Genomic DNA, 27088 nt, shown 5'->3' on the forward strand with positions numbered 1-27088 from the left:
ATGTTCTGTAAAAGGTTATTAAAAACTACACCAGTGTGCTAGTACACTATACAGAACCAATAAACACAAAGTCTGACAGCACTTACAACTAAAGGTAGTTGTTTCACATCTTTAAAAAGCTATCTTTTCTCTTTTTCTGCTTTCTCCCTCTGAACCCTATGTTTCAAAAAGTAGTTCAACTGATGAACTAAATAGAAGGGTAAAGGACACAATGATACACTGGTACTACAAAATTTTAGATCCCGATTCACTTTGAGGCCACTAGTAGATGCCAGTGTTAATCAAAACAATCGAACATAACAAGAATCCAGATGGAGATTGAATGTATCAGACCTTAACAGCTTCATTTCTTATTCTCACACAAATAGATCTCCACTGTAATTCTGTGAAATCTGTGCAGAACAGGTATGAAGTCAGCGAAAGGTTTTCATAGTTACAGTTGTACATAAAATTTCCCTCGTGTGCTGCCTAGGGCACACTCTCCTGCAGTGTGCCCATTTAGAAATCTTGGAAAATGCCAAGCTAATCTCACAGACCTCAACAAATGCAGGTCACCTGCAACAGAAAGCCTAGAGCTCTCGAAAAGAGATGTCCTTTTTGCACATGGCTGGACAAGGCAATCTACACATGCATAGTTCCAGCAGGGCTATAACTGTTTGGAAAGCCATGAGGCAATCATAGCCTCAGTGTTTCCAGTCAGAGAAGACCTATTAAAACCACCAGCTGTTGAGATATTCTGTAAAAATGCATGAAGTCCTAAAGATCCACACAGAAAATTATGACAACCTGGAAGGATCATTCATCTCTCTGGTCATTTTCATATGACTGAGAAGACAATCTAACACACCTTGAATGCAGGATGAAGAGCAACTGCTCTGAATGAGAATTGCCAAAAGCCTAAGCAATAGAGAGGTAATGGTGGCAGGCAGAGGAAAACATTCAGAAAAGTCTCCAGCACCGGTGGAGTAACCTGTAAACCTCAGTAGATCTTCTAACAGCGTTAACTAATCTTTTATAGATACAGCATCATCCTGTGCAATGCTCCTGCTCCTTTCTAGGTGGCTGACAGGCTTTTCTTTCCATTCTGGCTGATGATGACCTCACTCCAGTTATTCACATTTTTACCATTAAACAGCATGACTTCAGTGCTTGGGCAAGAATTCTCCTATGCTTGTAAAGCTTCTACTACGACAAAATTCTGCAGTGTATTCGGTCCACAGCATGGGTTGTTGAAATGAGTATTTAAAAAGTGGAAGATGTATTTATAAAAAGATAACAGGAGACTATGGGACCGTTGAAAATGTGTCTCTATACAGCCAGGAGGCAGTAGCGCTGCCACCTCTTGCATTCTCCAACTTGGCTGACACCAAACCATCATCTGGCAGCTATTGAAATTCCACAATGTTTGCTCACATCTGGTGTTTCTAACAGTTCAGAAAGCACAGATGCAATTAACTGCATCTGAACATGTAGACATGCTGCATAGCTGTAAGAGACACTATGGATCAAAATGCTGCTTTAAGTTTTATAAAAACCCGCAAGTGTTCATAATGATTACAAGAGTTAGTCACAGTATTTACTGCAATCAAAAATACTGTACATTTGAGCCTGTGAGGCAACCTCAGCTGCTTTGCCCATGTGCCACACTTGTTTGTTTAGGGTTTACTTGATCATGAGATCTGGAGTCAAAAGGAAAATTCCCCTCTTTCCTGTGAGGCAACCTCAGCTGCTTTGCCCATGTGCCACACTTGTTTGTTTAGGGTTTACTTGATCATGAAAATTTGAGTCAAAAGGAAAATTCCCCTCTTGCCCTCACCTCCCAAACGGAATCCTTCCTTTCAGTAGTACAATCTGGTTCTCAGGACCACCTAAGATTTTTTTTAAAAAAACAAATACTTTGCTAGAATGTGTATATAGGACATCAACAATGCAATGCACATGCCTAATCTTTTCCCACAGCATAATACTGCCATGTGTACTGAACTTTTATATAGATTTTGAGTTCGCAGTCCAATGCTGGGAAATACTCTGCTGCCTGAAGCAACACGTGGAACAGATGATCCATGCAGTGTTTTAAGCTAGTTAATGATTACACAGTTTCCTGCAGCTACTGGCATGGAAAGTAATAGCCAGGTTTGTCTTTCTCACCATCTCTACTGACAAGTTTTTGTATACCTCTGTCAACAGAACAGAGACCTCTGAACACTCTTCCTTGGTAGGCAGGAGGAAAAGATGCTCCAACACTGTAAGGTAGTGGTGGTGTGAAATGCTCATTGCTAACTGACAGATAAGGTCATCAAGTAATAAGCAACAGTTTCATCAGCTTTGTCCCTCCAAAAGATTTTGTAGCTTTTGTTGTATCATCATACCAGGTAAGTAATCATACCAGGAAGAAATTAAACTACCTAAGCTGGTTTTGCTTATAAGAGACTGTTATCCCTGGAAGCACCCACTTGATATCACACTCTCACTGTTTTTCATTTTTGCTTTCTTAAATCACACATGATTACTTTTCTTATAATGCTATATATTACGTTTACTCATCTGCATTGCTTCAACATTATTATTGCAGGTTAATCCACTGGAGTTACAGAAACACCCAATATCAGAACAACCCTGGGACACCATTTCCAAATTGACAAGCAACTGCATCGGTATGCACTATTCCCTAACTAATACTAAGGTCAGTCTCTATTCTCTACTTAACACAAAACTATGCTACTCTTTGCGGTTTAAAAATCAAACTACTTCATGTATCACCTCACTCATAATTCATTACTTACGCCAACAAGCAAATCCCTAATTAGTTAGAAGTCTCTGGGGTCTGTTTTTTCCTTTATGTACTCCCACATTGCTAATAATATTAGCACAGCCAGCATCAGAAGGGATGGCAAAGAAGTTATTTCCAGATTTCTTACAATTTATGAGTAAACTGGGAACTGAATTTACAATTCTTTAGCTTAGTGATAAACTGAATATAGAACAGGAGGTTAAGAAATGCCTTCTTACTCCATAACAGTTTATGAAGCTTCAAATATCAGAACACCACTCCTGAAGTACAGCTCTGTGATATGAACCAAATGAATTATTCTAAAATGAAACTGTGTAAAGATGGTTCCAAGTCTATAAAAAGCCCAAATCAGTACCATTTTACACTTCAGCTGGAGAAATGCACTTGAGAACTACTCCCATCATTAACAACTCCAGCAGCACCCAGCAAAACACAGCTCACACTGGCTGCTGCCCTCCCTCAGACTGGGGAGGATTTCAGGGCTGCCCTGGGACTTCCTTTGCTTCCTCCTGCTGCAGGGGCAAACCCGGGCACACACCTGTCCATGCTGCACCAGTCACCCTACCGCTTTGATGGTGTCTAACTACCTCTGTTATGGGGCTCGGGAATCCTGCTGGATACTGGAGATGGGCTCGACAAGGGGAGTGCAAACTCGTACACGCACACTTACTTGTACACACATACAGACATAAGAAGAGCTTCATCTAGATCTCCGCTCCTGTAAGATGGAGTATACGTAGCAGCTGAACTCTAAAGAAAATATTACATTGCTGCTGTTCTCTTAATTCCTGGTCTGGATGCTTCTCTCAGGTTCACTGCTGCACTACCATAACTGCATGTGTATGACTTGTAGCTGGGACTGTTGCTGTAACAAGACTATGGTCTGCACTGCAACCTAGAAGACTGCAACAACACAGCATAAAAAACCTTCAAAGATAAGCAGGTGCTCAAACACAAGACTGGGTAAACCTACTGTAAGAAGATGAATAAATACAACAACTTGCAGGTAAGTAACTTCCAAGAAACACCATATCAAATTAATTTTTCTTCAAGGAAAAAAGTACCACGATAAAGATTCTAGAAATTTATACACAATCAGACTTTTTGCAATTTCCTACCTTTTGATGTATGCAAATAACATGTTTTAATGAATGAAAAGCATGGAAAATAAATTGACTCATGAGATTTCTGAACCTGGAATATATTCACTTCTTCAAAAAGAAAATTAAATACTAGTCTACAGAAGAGAACAACAATTGAAAGCTGAGAGAACTCAATCAAAAGTTTTATCATCTATTTCCTATATTCTTACAATTTTATATTTTAATTTACATATTAAAGTAAAATTGAAAAATGTTTCCCTTCATTTCAGATATTGAGTGTCTCTGCTGTCTCTTCTGTGAAAATTTCATTTTAAAATCCAAGAAAATGCCTAAACCCTACATGTTTACGTTAAGTGCTTGTATATCCTCCACCTAGTGAATTAGTTTGTTCAATGTACCTGGGACAGGGCATAAATAAATGGAACTTAACCTTAAAGTAAAAAACATACTTTCTGTTATTGATCGTTTCCTACCGAAAGACATACATAATCAATAAGTAAGTAATTTGTATGTCTGTTGAAAACACAGTCAATGCTGTCCTTGTATGGATTTTCCCTGTATGTCAGCAGAAATTCTGCAGAGGAAACATTTTGCTTTACACTGCAGTAGGCATCTCATGGCTTAATAAGAAGTCTCATAAAGTCAGTTTTTAAGACATAGAAGTTTGTTATGGTGGGACATCAAATCTACTCAATGTTTCAAGTCTGGTGAGTAGGTGTGTTTCTCTGAGTGGGACAAGAAGGATGTCAAGAGATGATAAACATACTATTCCTTATTTCCCTTTCCATGACTGGTTGTCACTAACTCCTAGAACACCTATATTTTTATTAAAAACAAGCAAACAAAACCACACTGGTGAAGAGCATCTGAAAATGAAAAGCTGACCATAACATACTCTGTGGAGAGACAACCCACAGCAGAAGGGACACTGGTGTGAGGTTCACCAGACTACACCTATGAGGCACAGCACACTTTAGCTACCAACGAGACTGTAAATTTAAAACAATGCCATTGCAAGCAACTTTGGATCAGTGACTAGGGTAACATGAGTCTTGACGGCTTGGATAAATATTGTAGAGGTGAAACGTTGCACCATTTTCAGTGAAAGTAAGGCAGAAGGGCAAGGCTCAGGCACATGCAAAAAACTGCCTGAAACAGACTCGGTTTATACCAACAGCTGTTTCGGCTGTGTACAGAGCATGAGACAATCAGGGGTTTTTTCAGCTATAAGAGCATCTACAAGATGGCTTTGCCACTGCAGAAATACTATCTGAATCTCAAAGACCTTCTACCATCACTTACAAACTGGGAAAAGTCTGACTGTTGCCTGACCTAGGTGTGAGACAGAAAAGCAAACGATATTTTATGATCAGCCACAGGCTGTGATATATACAGGACGTGACCACATAACTCACTGAAAACACCAAGCCTGCAGGACATGGCAGCACAGCTTACACGTGGGTTCATTGATTTCCTGCCTAAAACCAGCTTTCTTCTTGTGCTATTTGCTTTCGGGTACATTTTGCATATTCTAAGGCACAGAAATGGACACCTTGTCAGCTAACTTCTCTAAATCAAAACTGAGGCATACAATCGGGTGGTCTTCAATTTAGCATCAAACATAAACATTACATGTGAAATTCTGTTTATAATGAAATTAATGTAAATATCCCAAACCTGAAATCAAATAACCACCAACTGAAGCCAGTAACAAAAAATGCCTCTTTGTTCTTAATGACAAGAACCTCATCAATTTCTTAGTAGAATAGTACTGGAAAAAACACCTGATACACAACACACATATTGACGCACACCACAGCAGCTTCAGTAATTACACGTGAGGAGTGAAATTTAGCAGGACTGTACGAGTAAGACCCTTTCTACAAAAACAACTGTTCCTTGTGAGTGTGATGGATAAAACCCCACCATCAGATGCTGGAGAACAGCATTTAATTTTTTACAGTGATCAGAGTTAAATCCTTATTACCTTCCAAAGGCTTAACATTTCCATCCCACCACCTACAGTGCAGTTATAACAAACCGTCCCAGTGCTTCTCCAGCAGCAGCACAGCCATGCTAGCAATAGCAAATGTTCACGAGGCAACATACTACTTGTATGCATCTGATTCCACTCCTCATATACAGGAGTGGTAGAAAATGAAAAAATGGCATGGTGTAAAATCAGTTTTCACAGAGAAGTGGCTTCATACAGCAATCATAAGAACGATCTCTGTACAGTAGACTTACAAGGGATGGCATCATATGCGGATGCAAAAAAAGGCTGATTTGAACTGAGAGGGAAAAGGGATCCATGGAAGCAGTTGTATAAGAAGCAGAGAGGTTTCTCCAGGTTAACTGCACCAAATATGCAGACTCAGGTGGGAGCTGAATCATCACATGGCTAGAACCTTGTCCAAGCAACACAAGTGTTGGTGAGGGAACAACAGGCTTTTCAGTCCACTGGATAGTCCTACTTGCAGAAATTCCATAATGAAATACAGTTTCCAAGTACGTTTTCTTAGTTTGCTTCTGTTCACGACTGGGTTGCACAATAATGTCAGAAAAAAACAAAGCAAGAATACATGTCAATACTCAAAATACTCCTGAACATTCCAAGTCCTAGCAGCCTAAAACTTTTCAGGATGTTATTTTGACTCATGCTGTGCATTCAAAGAGACCAACCTGAGTTATCTCAACACAGAAGATGGCATCTGATTCTTCTAAGAGCTGAGGCTACTAGGAATTTTTGTCAGTGACCACTTCCGAATTCTATTCTCTAGTTTCTTTTTCATGCTACAGCGAGGACTGAAAGTGCCAGGCCACACATAGTCAGAACAAAAACAAGCCCTTTCCTCTCCACATTTTCCTGAGATGGCTGATGACAAGGCTTATGGAGGAACAAAAGGAATGCAACTAGTAAGGAGATCTGTGAAAGTAACTTGTTTTTTTCATTCCACCTAGTTTTGTGTGGGAGAGTCCAAGGGTAGGGAAGGGCAAAATCACAGGCACTGATAAAACATTTTAAACTACCATGCCATTTGGAGGGGTTTTAATTTTAAAGTATCTTTCGGTCGGTTTTTGCTTATATACTTCCTGTTTTCTTAATTTGTGTAAATGTCCATAAAGGTGGAACATAATACATTGCAGAACATCTGCGTGGAAGGAAATTGAAAACATACAAGTTTTATAATCCCCTATTATAGTTAAAGAATCAAATTTCAAGCTTGAATTCTTATAAGTATATTGAAGAACAATCCACATATTTTAATTCAAATTGATTTAGAAAGCGAGTTTAAGTGTCAAAAATAATAGAATTACTATTCATAATCCCTGAGCAAATCTTGGCAGAGAAATTCAATTAGAGGAAAAATTATTAATAAAATTATAAAGCATTAAAACATGTGGCTTCAGTAAATACGAATACTTTACTACATTATTAACTATGCAGATGCAAATATGCAGATTAAAGATGCAGGTTTACTGGAATCACAACAACAATTTATTTTTTTTTACATTATTATCTACAATAAAAATATTTTTATCCCTTGCAACAGGGTTGGAATAAAGATGCAGTGAACTACAAACTTGCTCAGTGATGTAGTCTACTTAAAGCACATTTATCCCTTGAGCTAGCTGTGAAGTTCTAGTGTTTTCACTGATGACTTTCTTTGGGAGAGGATCTACACTATCACTACCTGCATGCTTCAAGATGTGCAAAGATCAACTGCCTTATATGTGGATAAAGACCTGTTCCACCTTGAAGCACTTGGCAGGTTTCACTAAGTTCAAGTTTTCCTGCTTCCATATTATCTGTGGTGGCAGCCAAATTCCTAGACATGTGTGGGGCCCAAAGCAGCTCACTAGAATGTGAAGGTGGAGCTTTTTGAAGCAAGGACACTAGAGGGTAGGGCAAAAAAAGCACAGTGATGAACAACTCGATGGTCTCCACCTTCACAACCTCTTCAACAGACATTACAGAGTTCAATCCTCATTGCTTCCATACAATATAATTTTGTTTGCTTGGGTGGAGAATGGGTAGTAGAAGATACTTTTGAGCTGAAGCTTTCACCTATAGTTATCTCAAATTTGTACCTCCTATATGAAACAAGTGTCATCTTTGAAAATTTTGCTTCATGCTATTAGCAATCAAGTCTTAAACTCAAGAATGGTTTGTGCACCAGCAGTGATACCTGGAATACCTCTGTACGTCTCTTAAAAACACCACTGATGAAGAAAGGACAGAGCTCCACGACAATGCTAGTCTTCTCTAGATTTCTATCTGAACTGGATGAAGGCTTCAGTAACTCTCCTCCCCTGCTGAGCAGAAATCCTACTGTGCGGAACCGCACAGGGTTTTGACACTGATGTGGTATTTTGATTTATAGAACTTCTTCCCATAATTCTGATGGATTCACTTCCAATTTCCTCTCCATTTTCTTTGCTGAGAAATTAGAATCAAAAGAACTCATCAATAATTAGTGTTTATTTGTACTGAGGTGATACTATTTACAAGAGCGTGGCCTGACGGTTCCAGTTTCTCTGCTTTCTACAGTCACCAAAATGGATCAGGCAGGACTGATTACGGGATTGACTGAGCTTGTGCATTTCAAGGCAGGGAGAAACCACTGGGAGCAATTCTTCCCCTGATCTCCTGAGCGACATCAGCAGAGACACATGACATAGTGATATCTGCAGAGTACCTTTTAGAAATATCTCCAACAGGGTTTTGAAAGCATCATGTGATGTAAAATCTGCTACATGCACAGGTAATTTCTATTGAATTGGGAGTAGACAAGTCTTCAATCCCAATATTTCATCATACTACGGACCATTACGTTCAGGATATCCCTGCAGATACAGCACTGTAACCTCTGATTAAATTACTTTAATTTTCTGTCCATTTTAGATTAAGAACTGCCTGAATTGCTTAGTTTTTTGCCATCTAAGATATGTTTTGCAGCTCCTTCTAATGTTTCAACATCCTGTGGCTACCAGGTAATTTTTAGCAATGGAGCCATTAGATCCCATTTCTCCATTTGAGCTGTCATTTATCTTTACTAAATATACTTTGAGTTGCTTGTCATCTACAAGCCTACAGCTGCCACATAATTTAACATTTTAGTTAATACAAAACATCAGTTTTCCTTTTTATAACCTAGAACTAAGATTAGTAGTGTCATGGAAAAAATGGAAGTAGTAAGGAAGAGAAAAGGATATAATAATTGTGTCGCTCCTTTTCAGATAAACTGTTGTGCAGGCACTCAAATAATGGAGGGTGAATTTTCAAATACATATTACAGTGACTGAAATTTGGAGGAAAGGGTCAGTAGAACTTTTTCTAGTAGTTAGATTAAGGAGCAGATATTTGGGGTCTGTTGTGGTTTATTCCCAGCCAGCAACTAAGAACCATGCAGCCGGTTGTTCACTCCTCTTCCCTCCCAGCAGCCTGTGACAACAGGACCATTAACGTATTCAACATTCAGTATGAAGAAAAAAATGTAGTTAAAGCCAAAGGAAAAGCAGGGTTAAAGCACTATAAAATAAGCTACTGGCTTATATCAAAATTTGCCAAATCACAGGAATAGTGATGACTTCAGCTGTCAATAAGCATTTAAAATGTTTTACTATTTCTGTAATAGAAGTTTGCTGACAGGGAAAAAAAAGGAGAAAAAGAAAAGGAATAATTCAGGCATTTCTCAGCTGCTAACCTGCAGTACTCTGCAACTCTAATCAATCTCTGTACTTATTCCCTGAGGTTTAGTGTATGCATAATAAACTAATGGCAAAGAGGAATGAAGACAGATGCATTCATTTGCATGAACTAACTTATTACATAGTCAAGCTTGCTGAACGAACACTGCAGCAAAACAGTAAAATGCACAGCTGCATGAATGTACCTATATGATTTCTTTTGTCATCTGAATTGCCAGCATATGCCACAGAATTAGCACAGAAACTGAAATGGCATATTAGCACCTAGTAATATTGTACCCACCAGCCTGAGAGACAATAGGAACATTTTACACCTTCAGGTCACTTCAAGAAGCTGTATGCAGGACTCAGCAAAAAACCTGAATGTGACATCAATATAAGAGGCTTATATTATCCTGGAGCAGTCTTATTGTTGTATGCTACAGGAAAACAAAGAAAAGAAAAAGACTTTCCTCTGTCAAACTCCAAAATGCAATGCATGTTTCACAGGAGAGTTTTTTTGGCTTTTCTTTCAACATTTCCTCTTATCCTCCAGAAGCTTCAGGTGAAAAGGAACAAAGATGATTACATCTACCTTCCTCTCCAAAAATACTAAGATGTGCTAGCCAAATTATTTTGGGTCATGAGTACTTGAAACACACATCTTGTTTGTTGTGTCTGTGGCAAGGGCTTTCTCTCCTCTCAATGACCAGGAGGGTAAGAAAGACAGGTAAGTGTCTCTATCAACTGAAGAAACAGCTAAAGTCTAGAAAAAGACTGGAAAAGATACAGATTCAGCTAAATGGTACTACCTGGAGGCTTGAACGACAGCTTTCATTTGAAGCAAAATGCAACGTGCAGAATCTCAACAAGGATGCAAACAGGGGAAACTGCTAATGCAACTCAAAGCACGCCTGTTGAAAATACTGACTTTAAAGTAAGATTGTCTGTGGAAAAGAGCTGCCACTTCAGTGAAGGCTGTTCTTAAACAGAAGGAAACTGCCGGTGAGCACTTCTTCAGGTTGCTGACTCCTTGCAAGCAACTCACAAGATGTGACTGTCCCTGTTTCTCTCCTCCTCTGCTGTTAAAGGATATACTGGCAATTTTTTTTAAGGAAATACTAAAATTCTAAAGAATTCTAAGTTCACAGAATCACTTAAGGAACCTGTCAGGCCTCTCTCAATACAGAGATATTCTATTATCATTTACAGTTTAATTTGCTAACCAGAACTAGAGGAAAAACTATAGGAAAATTGTATTTTTACATCTAACATTGTTCCAGGTTGGAATAATACTTCTGAAAGTTACACGAATAAATACATTCTGAACCTTTTTTCCTTTCCAGATATACAACATGTTGTGCTTTTGAAACAAACTTCTGCTCCCTGTAACCTGTATCATTTTGCTTCACTGCTGCTTACACTGGGCTGCTCCTAGCTACGTGCCGTGCCATGTGCCCAGAGGCCCGGTAAGCTTGAGGATCCCATGGCAGAATAGTTCATATGCAGTTTACTTACCTTTCATCATTGGATTTACAGACTACCCCAGGTTTAATAAATTGACACTTTTCAGGTGAAGTCTGCATCGCTGAGAAATTTCCTCCTAGATCAGGCTCTGAGCACCTGTGATTGTTCACTTTACCTGAAAAGACCAGTGCTCAAATCTTTTTCTGTGTATCACTATAGCGTTAAACTGCTTTGAAAAGTTGTGACAGGCTTACTCACGTGACTAAAGCAATCACAACAGCATAAATCAGACATTGCTTGCCTGTCCCAAGTATGATACCAAATGCATCAGTGTAAAACAGTTGATTCCTTAACCCCCACTTTCAGCAACTGTAATGCAAAAAGGCACCATGATTTAGACTTTAGAAACAAAAAAACCCTAATCCTCCCCTTTGTTTTTCTGTCAGAGTAACATTTTGACAGCAACAATAAACCATTCCTTTTGATTCCTTGTAACCCATTAGCTCCCGGCAATAAACTGACCAGAGTTCTAATTACAGACTCAAATTTTGCAGCTATGGGTTCTGAAATCTTTAAGGATGCCACTCCAGTCCTTAACTCGTATCAGATACTGAGATTTACCAGCTTGTTTTTTCCCTAACTTACAGCCTGTCCTATAGTTTGGGCATACATATAAAGGATACCATATGCCAAACACGCAGACATATTTAGTATTTCTGCCATTTTTTATAACATTACTTACCTTGGCACTGCTAATGGGAGAGTATTATACCAGTATGAAAGTACCTTATGGCGCTAAGATAGACACCAGCAAAGAACGTCTGCCACAATAGAATCTGATTTTACTTGTAATTCCCCACAAACAGTTCATTAGAATGGCCAGGAAGATTCACACCATCTATAGGCATAATCTGGGATTTCCTTAGGAGAGCTGGAGAGGTTACTGATGGTATCTAATACTGCACAGAGCTATGTATCTAAACTGGAGAATTTGGAAGACTCACTAATAGCAAATGTTGCTAGACTGGAGAATTAAGATTCACAGAATTTAGCTTATTCTGAAGGTCACCTCCTCCAAGATTTTTTTGTCTGAAAATAGATGGTAAAGGTGATTTCTGCCTGAATGAAATTATCCAATAAACACATTTGCCCTAGTTTTTTCTTGGCATTTGTAAAATATGGTCAAATATTGTACAGATTTTTCGTCTAAGCTCACTCTGCATAAATGTCTTGCAGGTTCTACTCCTCAAAACCTTTTCTTCTAAGGGCAGATTTACATTTAAAAAAAGGACATAATATCAAACCCTACCTGCAGAGATAAAGTCATAATGGGGGTAGGGGTGGGGAGGAAAGACATTTAGAGCAATTTGACAAGCAAAAGATGAGACAGCACTTCTATGCTGACATCACTTTGCCACCTGAAGATTTGCTCATTTAGAAACACTGAAAAATTCACACTTCCAACCAACTCAGCTTCACCAGCAGTATTTTCCAGGAAATATCTAGTTCATATACCTTACAGAATGCCTGTAATAAGAGTCTTTGCTCTGGATTTTTGTGCCCTTCTTGGTTTAGCAAAGTCTGGAGCAGGTGATCTTCAGGCCATAACAGGTCTGCACATTTGTGGGTTTTTTTCCTCAGTGAAGACACAGAACGTACGATAGAGAGAGAGACATAACAGCCTAATGTTAACTGCTATCACTTGATAAGAATATTTGGTATGGTTCGGAATGTATGATGTTCTATTTTAAATCATACATGCATTATAAAAATACAAGATGATGCCCTCATATCATCTGACCCCCACATATTGACTCCTATTCAATATATTTATGGGGTAGTGGATGTGTTAGTACGTGCCTTGGATCAGCATATAAAAGATTCTAGATTCTTCTCCAACTTCATACACAGAGAAAATTTGGACTATAAAATTTATCCACAACTTGTCAAAAATCCTCTGAAACTCCCAAACCCCTCAGATCACAAAAAGTAGATCTTACCACACATTACAACCATGGCCAGCTATCATCCTAGTTGACTAGCACTTAAGCTAGACTGATTGACTTAAACATCTTGCCTATTATTTTCTGTGGCGTGGGATTAAGTTGAGCTTCATGGTTTTTATTATGTTCCCATCCACTATATGCTTTCCATTGCACCATTACCTTTTGTTAGTGGCTAAGGAATAAAGCTCTTGGATTTTAATGGTCTCATTAGTTACGTACTATCCTTATCATAAAATTGCAGAAATTCCTTACTAGACATCTGGTTTGGCAGCTAGAAATTCTGAATGACTTTCATATACACTCGCTAGATTTTAAATTCCAGAACTAATGACATATCTTTTAGCCAGAACTCAATCTGAAAACTTTTTGGAAGAACACATGATTTTACTCCCATGTGGATATGCTCCATACAAGTTATTTTAAAATTATTATTAATTTTAATTGTACTGTAGCACTAGTTATTTTTGATAGATTTGTCTATTTTGCTGCAGTCTTGGTCTAATGGCAAGATTTCCCTATACAACCTCTATCTTTTTACTTCTCACTTTTGTTTACAGAAACAGTATTTTGGGGATCAATATTCATACCGTGTTGCCAGGTGTGATCACTCATGGTTTGTCAGTGATACCTAAAATTCAGCTGCAGCACATATTCCTCATTTTTTCATGACACTGGGTTTTTACTACCACAAAGGTCAATGCTTATTTTTTGTTTCATTTATCTGAAAGTATTCAGGGTCACAATGTCACTTAATATAGGAGGAAGGTCTTGCAGGATCTTGTCTCAGAATGAGCTATTAAGCTGAGCTCATATTGTTTCACTGATAAAATCAATTAGCATTAAAGACTGGCACTTGTTCCTGCTTGGATTGATACTCACAGTGTCCTTTCCCCCATGTTTTCTGTGAATAAGAGCATTGAAATATCTTGACTTAGGCCTCGTTGCTATTTTACCCTATCAAAATATTCCTTGTTTTGCTTTCTGTACTCTTCAGTTTGTTAATAAATGAGATTTTATTGAAGAGCCTTCTTTATGCGTTTATTCACACGACATTAGGGGATTTCCAAGACCATGCAGAAACAAAGTGAGAGTGATATCTGCAATTTGGACAATGACAATAAATAAAAAAATACAAGCACCTCATTCTACTTGCCTGCAAATCATCTACAAAGTTAATTAAGTCTGCCACCCTATTAATGTAAGAGGTATGAGTGGATGTATGCACCTACATATATATATAAAGGTGCCCAGTAAATTAATTATGAAATTAATGTGGACAGAAAAGGATTTGGAAACCCTGACAGATGATCAAAACTCTCACTAGCCAGAATAATTAATGCAAACCATGAATATATAAACAAAACAGTTTTACACAGCAATACTTAGTACATGAGATTATTACTAACCAAAGAGAGCGCAGGAGAATCAGAAAAAAGTTTTCAGGATAGTTAAAGAACCTCGCCCAGGACCAAAAGACCCCAGAAGCACAAGTTGTTTACTTTAAAAAAGGGAGAATTAAACAGTGATTTCATAATGAAGTACCTATAAAGGATGAAGTGAATTTTGATAAAAAAAGACTCTTTATTATAAATAAGATGAAGCTGAAACCACACATACTCAATATAATAATAAAAGCAGTGAGGCTAATTAACTACGAAAAGCTATGATGGATTTTGTATCACTGGCAACTTTAAACAGATTGAGTACCCTTGTAAAATATAATTTAAATACAAGTAGAAATACAAGTAAACTCAGAAAAAGTGGTATGTTTAGTTTAGATGTTCACCAAGGTATCTTCTGGCCCATGAAATCTACATAAATACACAATAAATGCAGTAAAACCTATAAGGATGAGCTTTTTGTTCTTACCACAAACAAGAAACGAGTCCGTAATGATGCTATAATGAATTTTTAGTCTTACAGCCTCTACACAAACCAGACATGCCCAACTCCTTTAATTCCACACTATGAGGAACAAATTCACATCTTTATCTGCACATACCAGGGATGAGATGAGGAAGACACACAAGCACCAAAATATTTTTCCCCTCTTTTGATTCTAAGAAGCATGAAAATGCTATTAACAAGCAAAGAAACAACCCTTTCTCCATCCATATGAAGCACTTTAAACTATGTCATATTGGCAAAATGGATATAAAATTTTGTAACACACAAAAAAATTAGCAATTTTGATGTAAAAGTCAAGGTTTACAGTGAGAGCTAGTAGCTTTGACCCACTGATACAGCTGAAAAGAAGAGGCAAGCTATTATCCAGTTCTGGGATAGCATATTTTGGTGTGACAGTGCTGTTAGCTTAGTGGATGATATATTATTTCCTTGCTGTCTTCATGCCCTCAATTTATAATGACTGCAGAAACTGAATGAGAAATTAAAAGAAAAAAGAAAAAACTAACAGATGGAAAGCATGTAAAGCACGTATCAACTCCTTTACAGAGGTATTGGAAAACACATTAGGAAGGTCATTAAAAAAATCAAGTTAATTATCTAAAACCATAAGATAAAAGGAATCTACCAACTGCAAAAAGTCCCAAGTAGGCAAATAATAAAAAAATCATCCTCAACTTCTCAGATCAGCAAACCTTAAAGGAATCTGCTCAGACCTTAAAGGAACATGCCTGTATTCTTCTGCAAGTCATATACTTCTGATCATAATATTGTGGGACACAGGACTTTTGAAAGACAGCAATGACCTGCTGGGTCAGACTAGCACCCCGTCTAGTCCTGTTCCACCTTGGAAAGCAAGAAAAGGAGGTCCTGTTTAGGGAGAGAAGGAGAGCCTGCCTACTTTGTCCAGTCCAGTCCTGCTGTAGTTCCTCAACATCCAGGACTGTCACATTAGAGGGTACAATGCTGCTCAGTCTTTGTAGAATTTATGTATTTATTTCTTGTCAATTAATTTGTTCAATCCCTTCTCAATCCACTAACTCAATCTGCATCTACGGCTTTACTGCTTACCCTTCCTCTCGTGATACTGGATCCAGGAACGTTGTCTCTACTGAATGATGCAGAAATCACTTTTCCTGTTGAATCCACACTTTTGCTCCAATACTTGACTGATGATAGTATAGATAAGAATGTCTAAATAAATTTCCACCCACAAGAAAAACATATTGCCCGAAAATTTTTTAATGCTCTTCCTCTCTTCTGAACAGACTGGGAGACCTGAGCATTCTCATGGATCTTCTTCTCATGCAATCTCAATTTTTCTGGAGACATCGCCCTTCCTTCCCCAGGAGGGATAGCCATGCTATCCTGTGGAAATGTAGTGGTTTTCAAGAGGTCAATATCGACCTTTAGTTTCTCAGTTACCTAAAACAACAAAGAACCTCTGATAGTTGTAATGGGCTGTTCCACACCACAAGGGACAGTCAAAGTCCAGTGTCACAAAAGACGAGTTTTAGAACTTCTTGTGAACAGCAGAGATTACAGGGATTGATGAGTCTTGTGTTCAGCCAGGAAAAGACTGTGATCAGTTACACAATCGAAGGGTTACAGATCACCCTGGGCTTGTCACCTCTTGCCATGACCTTTAATGAGCTTATGACTTTCCTCCCTCTTTCCAAACTCATCCAAGCCTGTCCAGCTTCTCTTACAAAAGAGACTAGGTCTCCATGCCTCTCAAGCCTGCTCTTGGCCACATTTGCTTGGCTTTTCCTGGTTTCTCTCTCCTCATATGGCCTCTACAGCCTGCTCCCTCTTCAATGGAAGCCTTTAAAGGAGAATAGATTTTTCAACAGACATCACCAACATTTTCATTAAAATGAATGAGATCAGCCATCACAAGAATGCTTTCAGCTGTTCAGCGAAGTTGTGCAGGAAAATGCCCACGAGATGGGACTCCCAGCCTGAGGAGACATACTTGTGCTTCCCAGCCAATCGTCAGGTCCCAGGTACCACTGAGAAACCCTGTGGTATCACAGCGACAGCAAGGCAGGCGCTAGGGACTTGTGCTTCAAACTAACAAAGGGCGAATGAAGTACATGCACATGTATGCACTGCAAGCACATTTTCTGAATACAGAATAATTTGCTCAAAATTGCCATCTCTGTTACAAAACGTGTGCGTGCAAGGGCTAAATAGCTGAGGTAGTTTTAAAAATGATGTTACAGATACTACACAGAATTTCATCCTCATCATATTACATACAACTAAACTTTGCTATATGTAATATAGCAAAGATTTTGCTGAGGAAAACTGCAGCTAGAATAATTTAATACATTTTATTTTGAAGGGCTGAAGTTTGGTAAAATTATATGCAGCTAAATCTAAATATCCATAAATGAAGCTGGTACCATCAGCAACAAATCCAGCTATTTGCTGTGCCCCATAATCAACTTCTATATAGAAGTGAAAATGGTTTAAAGATATTTAACTTTTCAGACCTCATAACAGTTGGATTTTTGAAAAAGTGCGTGCTTCCTCATGTACAGTATTGCCTTTAATGCATTTTCTTCCTCATTTTCTCCTCCTTTATGGTGAAAGGAATGAAATTAGGTTTTTCTCTGTTCTAATCCTTTTCAGTATTAAAAAGCACTAGCATGGTATCAGATCTGTGAAGAAAAGGTATAAATAAATCATCGGCAATCTTGTCTAGGTAAGAACTCAGTAGGCTTTTTTAATTTTCTACCAGATCTAAAATTCTTCGGGGTTTGAAACGTGTTTATACGAATGCCATATATGAAATTATTCCAACAAAGTTATTTCGGTGGGAGAGAGGATAAGAAAGAAATCTTACTTCTTTCAGTATTAAGTATGTGAAAGCAAATTCAGGAACTTCCAGTGCTGATGAGAAATAAAAGACATGTAGCTCTGCAGATGGTTCACAGACCATTTGATAAACCTCCAGCAGGTTAAACAAACACACAGGAAAGACGGTACATAATACAGCAACTGCAGCCTCTCATCAAACATGAAAACCAGCAAATGACTTTGCAGATATAATAAACACCTCAAGTGCAGAAAAGCTTACTAGCCTGTGATCTGCATTTCACAGGTCAAAACACTTGCTTCTGCTAGGAAGTCACCCAAGATCGTTAACATAATAACTGTGACTGCAGAGGTTATTGCTAATGGATTTCTAAATGCTAAAAATCTCTTCAGCAGCAAATCTGAGCATTCTGTGCTGATTTTAAAAAGTACACAGTAAAAGTGTCTATGAGACAAATGCAAACTGAGGGTAAAAACTGCTTTTGTAGAGGCATACTTTGTCTTCCTAACTTGGCCTTTACTGAGATATATATATTATTTTCAGATTTTATTTCTGCAATGAATTCTTTTTCTCACAATGAGAACTACGAAAAAGGTAGGGGATGATTTTGTGACAGGTTTCCTCAGGCAAATCATGCTATTAATCTGCAAAATCAATTAGCCAGTGAAGACAATTTAATATTTTGTTAGGGAATGAAGGATTAGGGCAAGACAGCACAGGATCTGTAAAATCTGAGGGAAGTCAATGGCAAGGCAGGTTTCTTGTGATGAAGCTAGAAAAGGTGACTGAGGTCTGCCAGATTTAAGCAATGCTGCTTGAGAAGGTGGCTGCCCTTCAGGGAGCGATGCAAAGCGGGCTGCTGACGTTAGCAGCACACCGTCAAAAAATAACGGGATCATTTACATCTTCTGCAGTTTTACTTAACACGGCAGTCTTAAGAAATTGGACCAAGTTAGCTGCAAGCGTGAGAACAGCTATTTTTGAACACCTGCTGTCTTGCCAATGCCACATTAATCACAGTGGAAAATAAAACCGGAGGTGTTTGCACATAAGCAAACATCTACCCACTGGGGATGTATCATCTGTCTATCACTTGTGTCAGTCACTGCAAACTTGGCTCAGATGTTAACAGCTGAGCTACAGTAAGAATAACCTAAGAATCGTCTTCCCTCCTAAGCAGTGTCATTTAATGAAACTTGTATCCTTGGATCACATCAGAATCCTTTAATTATTTTTTTTTTAATCCATGCGGGTTTTTTTCAATTCTTTCTATCTCTCTGTATGTACTTCCTATATTCCTCCCTTCTGAGATTATCTTGTAAAAGAAAAATAATGCATTCTATCTATTCTAGTATTATACTGTGCTGTACAGACCTTTTCCTCATTTAACTTGTAGCACAAATGTTAAATTCAGCTAATACAATTTTATATTGGCAACTCAAGCATATTTTAGCTGGATAAAATGTTCTGTCTCTCACTGCAAGCTATACTGGATCCTGGAATTACATTTATATTTTAACTCTCAATTATATTTTGTTATTTCCTCACCGTCATTTGTCTTCCTACAGCAATATACTTTTGTTTTCAGGATTAAACGGACATTTATGTATGTGGCAAAACCCCCAGAATCATAGTGAAGAGAGTGGTCTTTAAAATTCTTCAGCTTCCAGCTGACCTACATATGAGCTCGTTAGTTGTGGGCAGTAGACAAACCCCTCAGGAAAGCCACATTTGGTGTAGCCTGAGACAGAATATGATCATTTGCTGCACAGCAGGCTGTGGGCCAGGGAAGGGAAAAAACCGCATACTTTTGTGGTTTTATAAACCGCTAAACAGCACCTGTATGTGGTCAGAACCAAGGACCAGAAAAAAACTGCCTTACTGCTTTCTACTGACATATAGATTGTGTATTGAAACATTTCAGAGCCTAAAAATTCCCAGCACATTAGTTACTGTTTTTATTACAATAATTTAGTATTGTGTGACTTCTCGTAGGAATATTTTGTGTCCTAAGCAATTACTGAGGACACTTCATCACACCATAATTATTTTTTTAGTATCAGGTCTGTAAATATTATCCTTGCAAGCCATTTTAAGGTTCTTTGATTTGAGTGTGCTCCCTTCTAGCTCAGTAGTTCAAAATTCAGTCTACCCTAAAATTATGTTTGTTTAACATTTCATTTTTGCATTAAAATTCTGTTACCAAACTCCCCCAAAATGAGGATGCAAAACTGTCAACAACAGCAATACCAGAGCTTGAGCCACTACAGAGGATGCGCTCAGGGCTGTACATTCACACTGTGTTTTCCCTCCAGTTTGATGGCTAGCCCTGTTTTTGAGATCAAACACTGTGCTGGAATAGGGAACCTGTATTATAGCATGCTTCAAAGAATCAGGTAGCGTGGAAAGAAAGTGCAGTATTCTTGCATGTACAAAGGAACTGGAAAAACTGGTCAGTTTAATTTCAGACTTCAAAGTCTTGACAATTTTCCTTCAGAGCAGAGTGACCTATTTTAACAACTGATCTGTTAGTACATCACTGCAACTGCATACAAAACTTGCAAACGACAAATAAGGAAAAAAATTGGTTAGAAAGAAACACAGGCTCCCCATGGTGTAGAAAATGTCAAGAGAACGATTTATAATATTTAGGTCTGATCCTTCTTGCTCTTTTCCATAAGGGCTGGCATGCACTCTCACCATAAATACAGACAATTTGCCTATTCAGAATATCAGGTATCAGTGTGGAGTAGAAGGTGGCTGGAATGAGATTTGGGAAGGCCTAATGGCTCCTCCTGTGGGTCCCAATGGTCGGCACAGCTGGAGATCAAGCGTTTGTGGAGCTAAAACAACAGTGGATCAAAACCAACCATGATGAGGGACAAGACTTGAAGGACTTTTTGCTAGGTGCGTTGAGCAGGGCAGAAGGCAGGCAGCTGTTTTATTCTTCTGTCCCAGAGAAAAGGGTATTTCCTCTGAGGAAATATTCCCACTATGCCTCCTTGTTATTTGATGCCATTCTTTGAACAGGAACTTACTTAGGAGAGAGACAGCTACATGACTGCAATCCTCTTAGCTAAACTAATCTCTGAATTCACAGATGATTCAAATAGCTGTCCCAGACTGCAGTTTGCTTTATAGTTGCTTTGAGCCCTTGACCACTCCAGGCAATAAAACTTCACATTTCTAGAAGTCTCCCATAGTGCAGATATCTGAATCAGTAGATACAAGAAGTAAAAAGTATGGATTTTTTTTAATTTAATGCCAAATAGATTAGGTATAAATTAGCTTTTCCCTAAAAACCCCATACTTCCTACACAACCAAAAGTATTTGCAGATTTTAACTGAAACTTATTAAATTATTTCAGCCAACAAAAATAAAACACTGAGAAGCTGAAACATTTCAGCTCTCTAAAAACTGTGGGGTTTTTGCTTATTTATTTTTCAATGTTTTTAAAATAACAGTAACTTTTAAGAGTCAATAAAAAGCATGTACAAAATTGAACTAAAAACAAAATGAAACTTTTGTTGCAGATCTTGTAAAATATTTTAATCAGCTTCAAATTTATGGTGTCTTTTTTTGTTTCATGGAGGAATTATTTCTACGCTTTTGTCAGGTCATTTCTTTGCCTTCCACCCCCCCAGTTTTCAGAGAGTGAATTGAAAACAGCCAAATAAATAAATGAAGTGAACAATTTTCACAGCATTCGTGTTGACAGATTTCTCCATGTTTTTCACACAGATAACAGTGCATCGGATTTTCGTCTGGAAAGGATGGGAGCAACTATTCATCCTGTCTATATTCAGAACAGCACTGAGAAAATGCTTATCTTTAAATATATGTTAAAGTCTCCTTGATTTCGAAGTGCTTCTTTAACAGTGCCATCAGCTCTTCACATTGTATCGGAACTGTTGGAATAATTGATGCCTTTTTTTTAATCTCATGCAGTAATAAGCAACCACAGGGATGACACTTTTACTCAAGTACTACTGACCTAATGCTTCCCCCTAGGCGAGACACTGCTTTGGACCCTTAGCAAGTCAAGCCCAGGAACTCAAGAGGAACTACAGCCACCTAAACGTAGAGGATTCAAGAAGTTAGCTGACAAGTGAGTATAAAATATTTTATTTTCAAATGACAGGCATTTTTAACTGCACCTGTGGTTCTGAGGAAGGAGTCCTGACCACGAATTCTGAGACACGCTGCTTTAATTTCTGTGCCTAAGTACCAGTGATGGTTTCCTGAATGAGGCACAGTACACACCCCCTTGTCTTCTGCAACCTATTACATGGGCAGTGTAGCAATGAGGTTTCATTATATACTGGTTGACAGTCTAAATTTAGATGTTCAGAGGAGAAAATCTGTTTGTTACTTTGCAGGTTGCTTGTCATGCTGTTGTGAACTCAAGCCTCACTTTTACATTAAGAAATTCTGACTGTAAAGCTAAGTAATGTTTCAAACAATCATGTATATATAACTGTAACTAAACACCTACGCATCTGCAAAATTAAGTCCAGGTTTCAAACCGCAACTGTATTAATGCATATAATTTGAATTAACTAATTTCAGCAATTCTGTAAATCCCTTTGAAAGGATCCGTTGCTTGTTGATTTTGTGCCATGTGAAGACATGATAAATATAACATGTAGTCTCATCACATGAATAATGCATTCTGCATCTTAAGCAAGCAAGTTCTGCTCCAGAGAGATGCTTAATCCATTCCCTGTTTCTGGGGATGAAAGGAATTAAACTCAGCGCACTGATCTCGCAGTATGTGCTCATTTGACTTTAATTATAAAATTATTATTTCAACATTTTTTCCCTGTAAAATAAACCGAGCCTGAGCTCCATGTAACCTCTACAGAATTATACTACTTCTCTGTGCATTCAGTCTTTGCTCATCAATACTGCGCTTTCAATACAGTTTCACATGGAAGGATAAAAACAACCTCTTGGGTTTTACAGCTGGTATAGTAGTTTCAGGTCTCACAGCAACAAAAGCTCTCCTTTTTTATATCTGACCAAAGGAAAGAGCACTGGAATCCCTTAAAGTGAATTCAAATGTCATGAGAAGGAACTTCGACTGGGCACAGGAAGATGACACAATTCTACACTGCACTGGAAGATCTACATCATACATCCTGAATCGAAAATCCTAGAAAAACGAGTATTTTTTTCCACAGGCTGCTCAAACCTGTGCAAAGCTCAGTATAAGATCATTTAGCTTGCTAAAACCCAAAAGTTTTCTCTTGGCTGATTCTGTGGCTAGAGCATTCCTTGGGAATAGGACATCTGCTGTCCATGTCTCAGGAATGACACAGCGTCAAGTGGATTAGACAGCTATACTGTTAAAGGCATTCTCATGCTTCGAGCTTGAAAAAAACTTGAAATTCAGGAAAGTGATGTTTAATCAGGCATATTCCCCCCATCTGGGGGGAATAGAAACTAATTCTTTCCGTAAGTGTACGCTCCCCATGTAAGGATTGCTGACAGTAACTTCAGCTGACATGTCTCCATCCAGGTCTAGAAGAATTTACCAAGTTCACTGCATCACATCTTCCAATTCAAAAGCAATTTGGGGCTGACCTACACACTGTCAGAAGCGCGATCCTGCCCCCAGGCAAAAGCAGCTGTGCTACTTCTGGTCTCAAACCAGTCAATACTACTAGCACACCTCCTACTGCCAAGCCAAGCTGGCTTGGCTTGCTTCTACCTCTGTGTCAAGACTAATCCGTAATATGGATGAACAGGCCACAGACAAGCAAGAACAGATGCTATTTACAAGGTGCTAGTTTACATATGAAATGTGGGGTCAAATTTTCTCATAAATGATTACAGGTTATTTTTCAAAACTTCATGTTCATGTTAATTCTCAAAAGAGTACTTAGTTTTACACAGCTGTTTGTGCACCTAAACCCACAAAACCCACTGTGCTAGAATGTGAATTTGTAAGGGCATGAGGAAGTTTTAATTATTTTCCTTTAAACATCCAGCCAGCTCAATATCATTTATTCTTTGGGGCTTCTAAGGTCTTATTCAATAATGCTTTAAGATAAATGATTTCACTATATTAAAAATTGAAGAACATACTGAAGCTTAGAACAGTTTTTTCAGATCACCTGATAGGAAACATACATTTCACCAAACACTTGTCAGTATTATCTCTCTGAAGAAACTGTAACTTAGCACACAGGAAAGGTATATCTTGTAATGCTTACAAAAACTTCAGAATGTACAGCAAATTTTTAAAAAATTCAAAATAAATGGTCATTAGTCATGACGACTATTCAAGATTTGAAATTCCTAATCTTACCAAATGCTCTAAAGAAAAACTGCACTGGTTCAATTTTTATCAAACTTTCTCTTTGCAGAACACAAGTGAAAATCATCAGGAGTTCTCAAAATGTCTTGTCAAACCATGAACTTCAGTCTGTATTATTCATAAGCATTTTATAACTACAGTATTCACACCTTAAATAACAATTACTAAGTTCACAGTGAAAAAATTAAAAAGATTTTTTTTTTAAAAAGTAGCTACTTAGTATGTTAAATATTCTTGACCAGTGAGTTAAAGCATTACTTGAAAAGGTACCTATATAAAGGTCTTAATTCACTCTGAAGAACAATGATTATTGGTTTGTATTGATTTGGAGAAAAAAAAAAAACAAACTGGTTGGTGTTTGTATAATTAAAGATTTTCTCATAACAATAAATGCACGCTGGACACTGTGGTCGTGCGATTTCACAATGGTTATGATCTTCAGGATTCTGTCATAAAAATAACAATCCTTAAATCACTAGGATGTATTCCTACAGAGGAAAATGTTCATGATGAACAATCATCCAGCTCTCTCTCTCTCTGACACATACAAACATGCACTCAAAGCATCCACAAAACATGTATTTTGGCCCTTCAGAAACCCTACAGCTATTGGGATGAGAGCTGAGGCTGGCAGTGGTAAAGGTCTGACCTCCACCCACTCCCTGGATCCATAGCCTCCCTGTGTGTGTGACTTCGTTCAATAAGGCCACAGAATGCAAAGACTATTAACGTTAGTCTTTAGAAGGCAGATGACATGACCTTACAGTTTCCGATTTCTATTGCAATACATCTTCTCCTTGAGTCAGAGGTTACTGTGCTTGAGGTGAGACTGGCAACATCAGTTATTCTGCCTGTGTTCAACCTTTGTCAGTGTTCACGTGTTTTCAGTAAAAGATCTCTAAAATTTTACTTGAGGTGAAAATCTCTTTAGATTGCTGCATAATATGTATAAAACTTGCTTTTCCTGGGCATATTTTGCAGACTTGTTTCAGGTAATTAAGAGAGACACAGGTTCAAAGGTTGTATATTTTAACCATTCATCTAGTAGTCCAGCTTTGTGGGATGTGATGACAGAAAAGACAAGAATGGGCATAAATGTGCCAGAAAATCATATGAAGATGAGAAATCTGACATAGTGCTGCTCTGCTAGATTTCTGAGCTTGTCTGATCACCAGTGGAAAATATGAGCCAATCTCGCTATGCCATCGAAACCAGGTATCAAAGATTTCATGGGGCCTGAAAATGGGTGAGCCTCTAATGAAAAGGTTGAGATAATCAATGTCTGAAATCTGCTTCAAAAGACAGAGACACAGGGATGTTCTTCATACCAAAAACTCAAGGTAACCTAACTGTGGGAACTCTTTGTAGCTCCCATAGAATTTTCCTTCTAAAGTTGCTTGGTAGTAACTATAATTAATTTGCTTTTTATAACTAGTTGAATTTTGATTAGTATTACCTTGCTGTTGTCAAAGAAGTTAGGTGTTATAAAAAGCAAAGCAGTCTTACCTGGAATACTCTGTCTCCTCACAGACAGTGCTCCATCAGGTGCCCTTGCCTGGTTTGCAGACTTTGTGTAAGGACTCTCATCTAAGCAGAAACAAGCAACACTTCCAGTTACTGTTAAATATAATATTAAAAGCAATAATGTTAAAAGCAATTTTAATGTTACAAGCAAGTAATTTTTACCCCCAAAATGTGTGAACTAACGATGTAAAGCACAAGAGCCACTGCGAGCTAGATGAGGATGCGTATTTCTGAATGTTGACTCAATGCTCTATGTCACGTTTAGACTCTACGACAAAGGCTCTGAACAGCAGAGCTGAAAAGGATGGGGTAAAACTCAAATTGGACATAACATTTAGCGGATGACAAGCTTTTTAGTTTTAACATAATCACAGAAATTTCTTTTTTCTCAGGTTTAGAAGCTTCACACGTCAAAGACTTGAGTGAGAAAGGTACTGTCCCTGTTCAGAACTGAAAGGCTTCCAGAAGCTTTTGAATATTCTGGCTGTAAAAATGCATTCCTTTTCCTTTGGGATCTGTCAGGGGGTGGTTCCTTTGCTGTCATAATGATTTATTGGGGAAAACATCAGAAAGCTGTTGCCAAATAGGCCAGGCACATTTATACCTGAAGAACAGCACTGTAACAGTCTGTGTCTAAATAGGAGGCTACATGGAACACCTGCTGATCAACCTCAGTGTGTAAGAGACCATTAATGGTGGGATGAGCAGATGAGTCATCAATCAAAGGCAGCATTAGGCAGAAAGTGAGTCACTTCTACCTCTCTCTTAAGAGCATAAGGACAATAGGGAAAAAATGAACTACATCATGGTTTTATAAGCTCAGGAAAGAAATGTGAATAGAAGAGAAGAAAAAATATGCATTTTATTATTTCAGTCAAAAGAAATTAATCAGAAGAACTAAGGCTTCTGTCTTGCTTGTTCCTTAAGTGCTTGAACCCTTTAAGCAGCTACTAAATCCTTCTATTTGCATATTTTTCTTCAGGTTGCGAAGGACTGGTGCATTTACAGCATGTGCATGAATACATGCTTAAATACAGACCAATGAGTAAAGGAATCAAAGATTATGTTATAGCATCCTATAGCACCCTCAGATCAAGTAGAACCACATAAACATTTTCTGGAGAATCAGTTTTCCTTTTCAGCCGACACTCTTGACATTATAAGCCTTCTTTGCAGATTACACTATTTATGTCTTGCAAAGTCCCAAACTCCTTAGAAACCTGCACCAAAGACAGCAGTTTTACACAAGTGAGATAAGGGTTTGCTCAGCATAGTTTAATATAAAACCTGGCCTCAGAAAGAAGTGACCAGAAGAGCTGATTGGCTATTATAACTCTGCAATGAACTAAACCAGAACCTCTGCAATGAACTCTGCTACTGTTAGGTGCATACAGGAACAAAAACTCTAAACCAAAAAAAAAAAGGGGGGGGGGGGCGCACCAAAATGATTTTTT

The 27088-nt window shown here is 38.1% G+C and overlaps 1 protein-coding gene across 1 annotated transcript in view; it reads right to left on the reverse strand.

The window, feature by feature from the left end:
• GRIP1 (glutamate receptor interacting protein 1) overlaps positions 1 to 25697 on the reverse strand; it is a gene marked incomplete at its 5' end in the record, with an annotated part of 110256 nt that extends 84559 nt beyond the window's left edge. Inside the window, one exon of the mRNA XM_010145271.1 lies at positions 25617 to 25697. Coding sequence (XP_010143573.1) covers positions 25617 to 25697 — 81 coding nt within the window. The remainder of the gene's footprint in view (positions 1 to 25616) is intronic.
• Between the last annotated feature and the right edge of the window lie 1391 nt (positions 25698 to 27088).

This window comes from Buceros rhinoceros, unplaced genomic scaffold (genome assembly GCF_000710305.1).
Source record: "Buceros rhinoceros silvestris isolate BGI_N320 unplaced genomic scaffold, ASM71030v1 scaffold460, whole genome shotgun sequence".
In the NCBI taxonomy this organism is placed as follows: Eukaryota; Metazoa; Chordata; class Aves; order Bucerotiformes; family Bucerotidae; genus Buceros; species Buceros rhinoceros.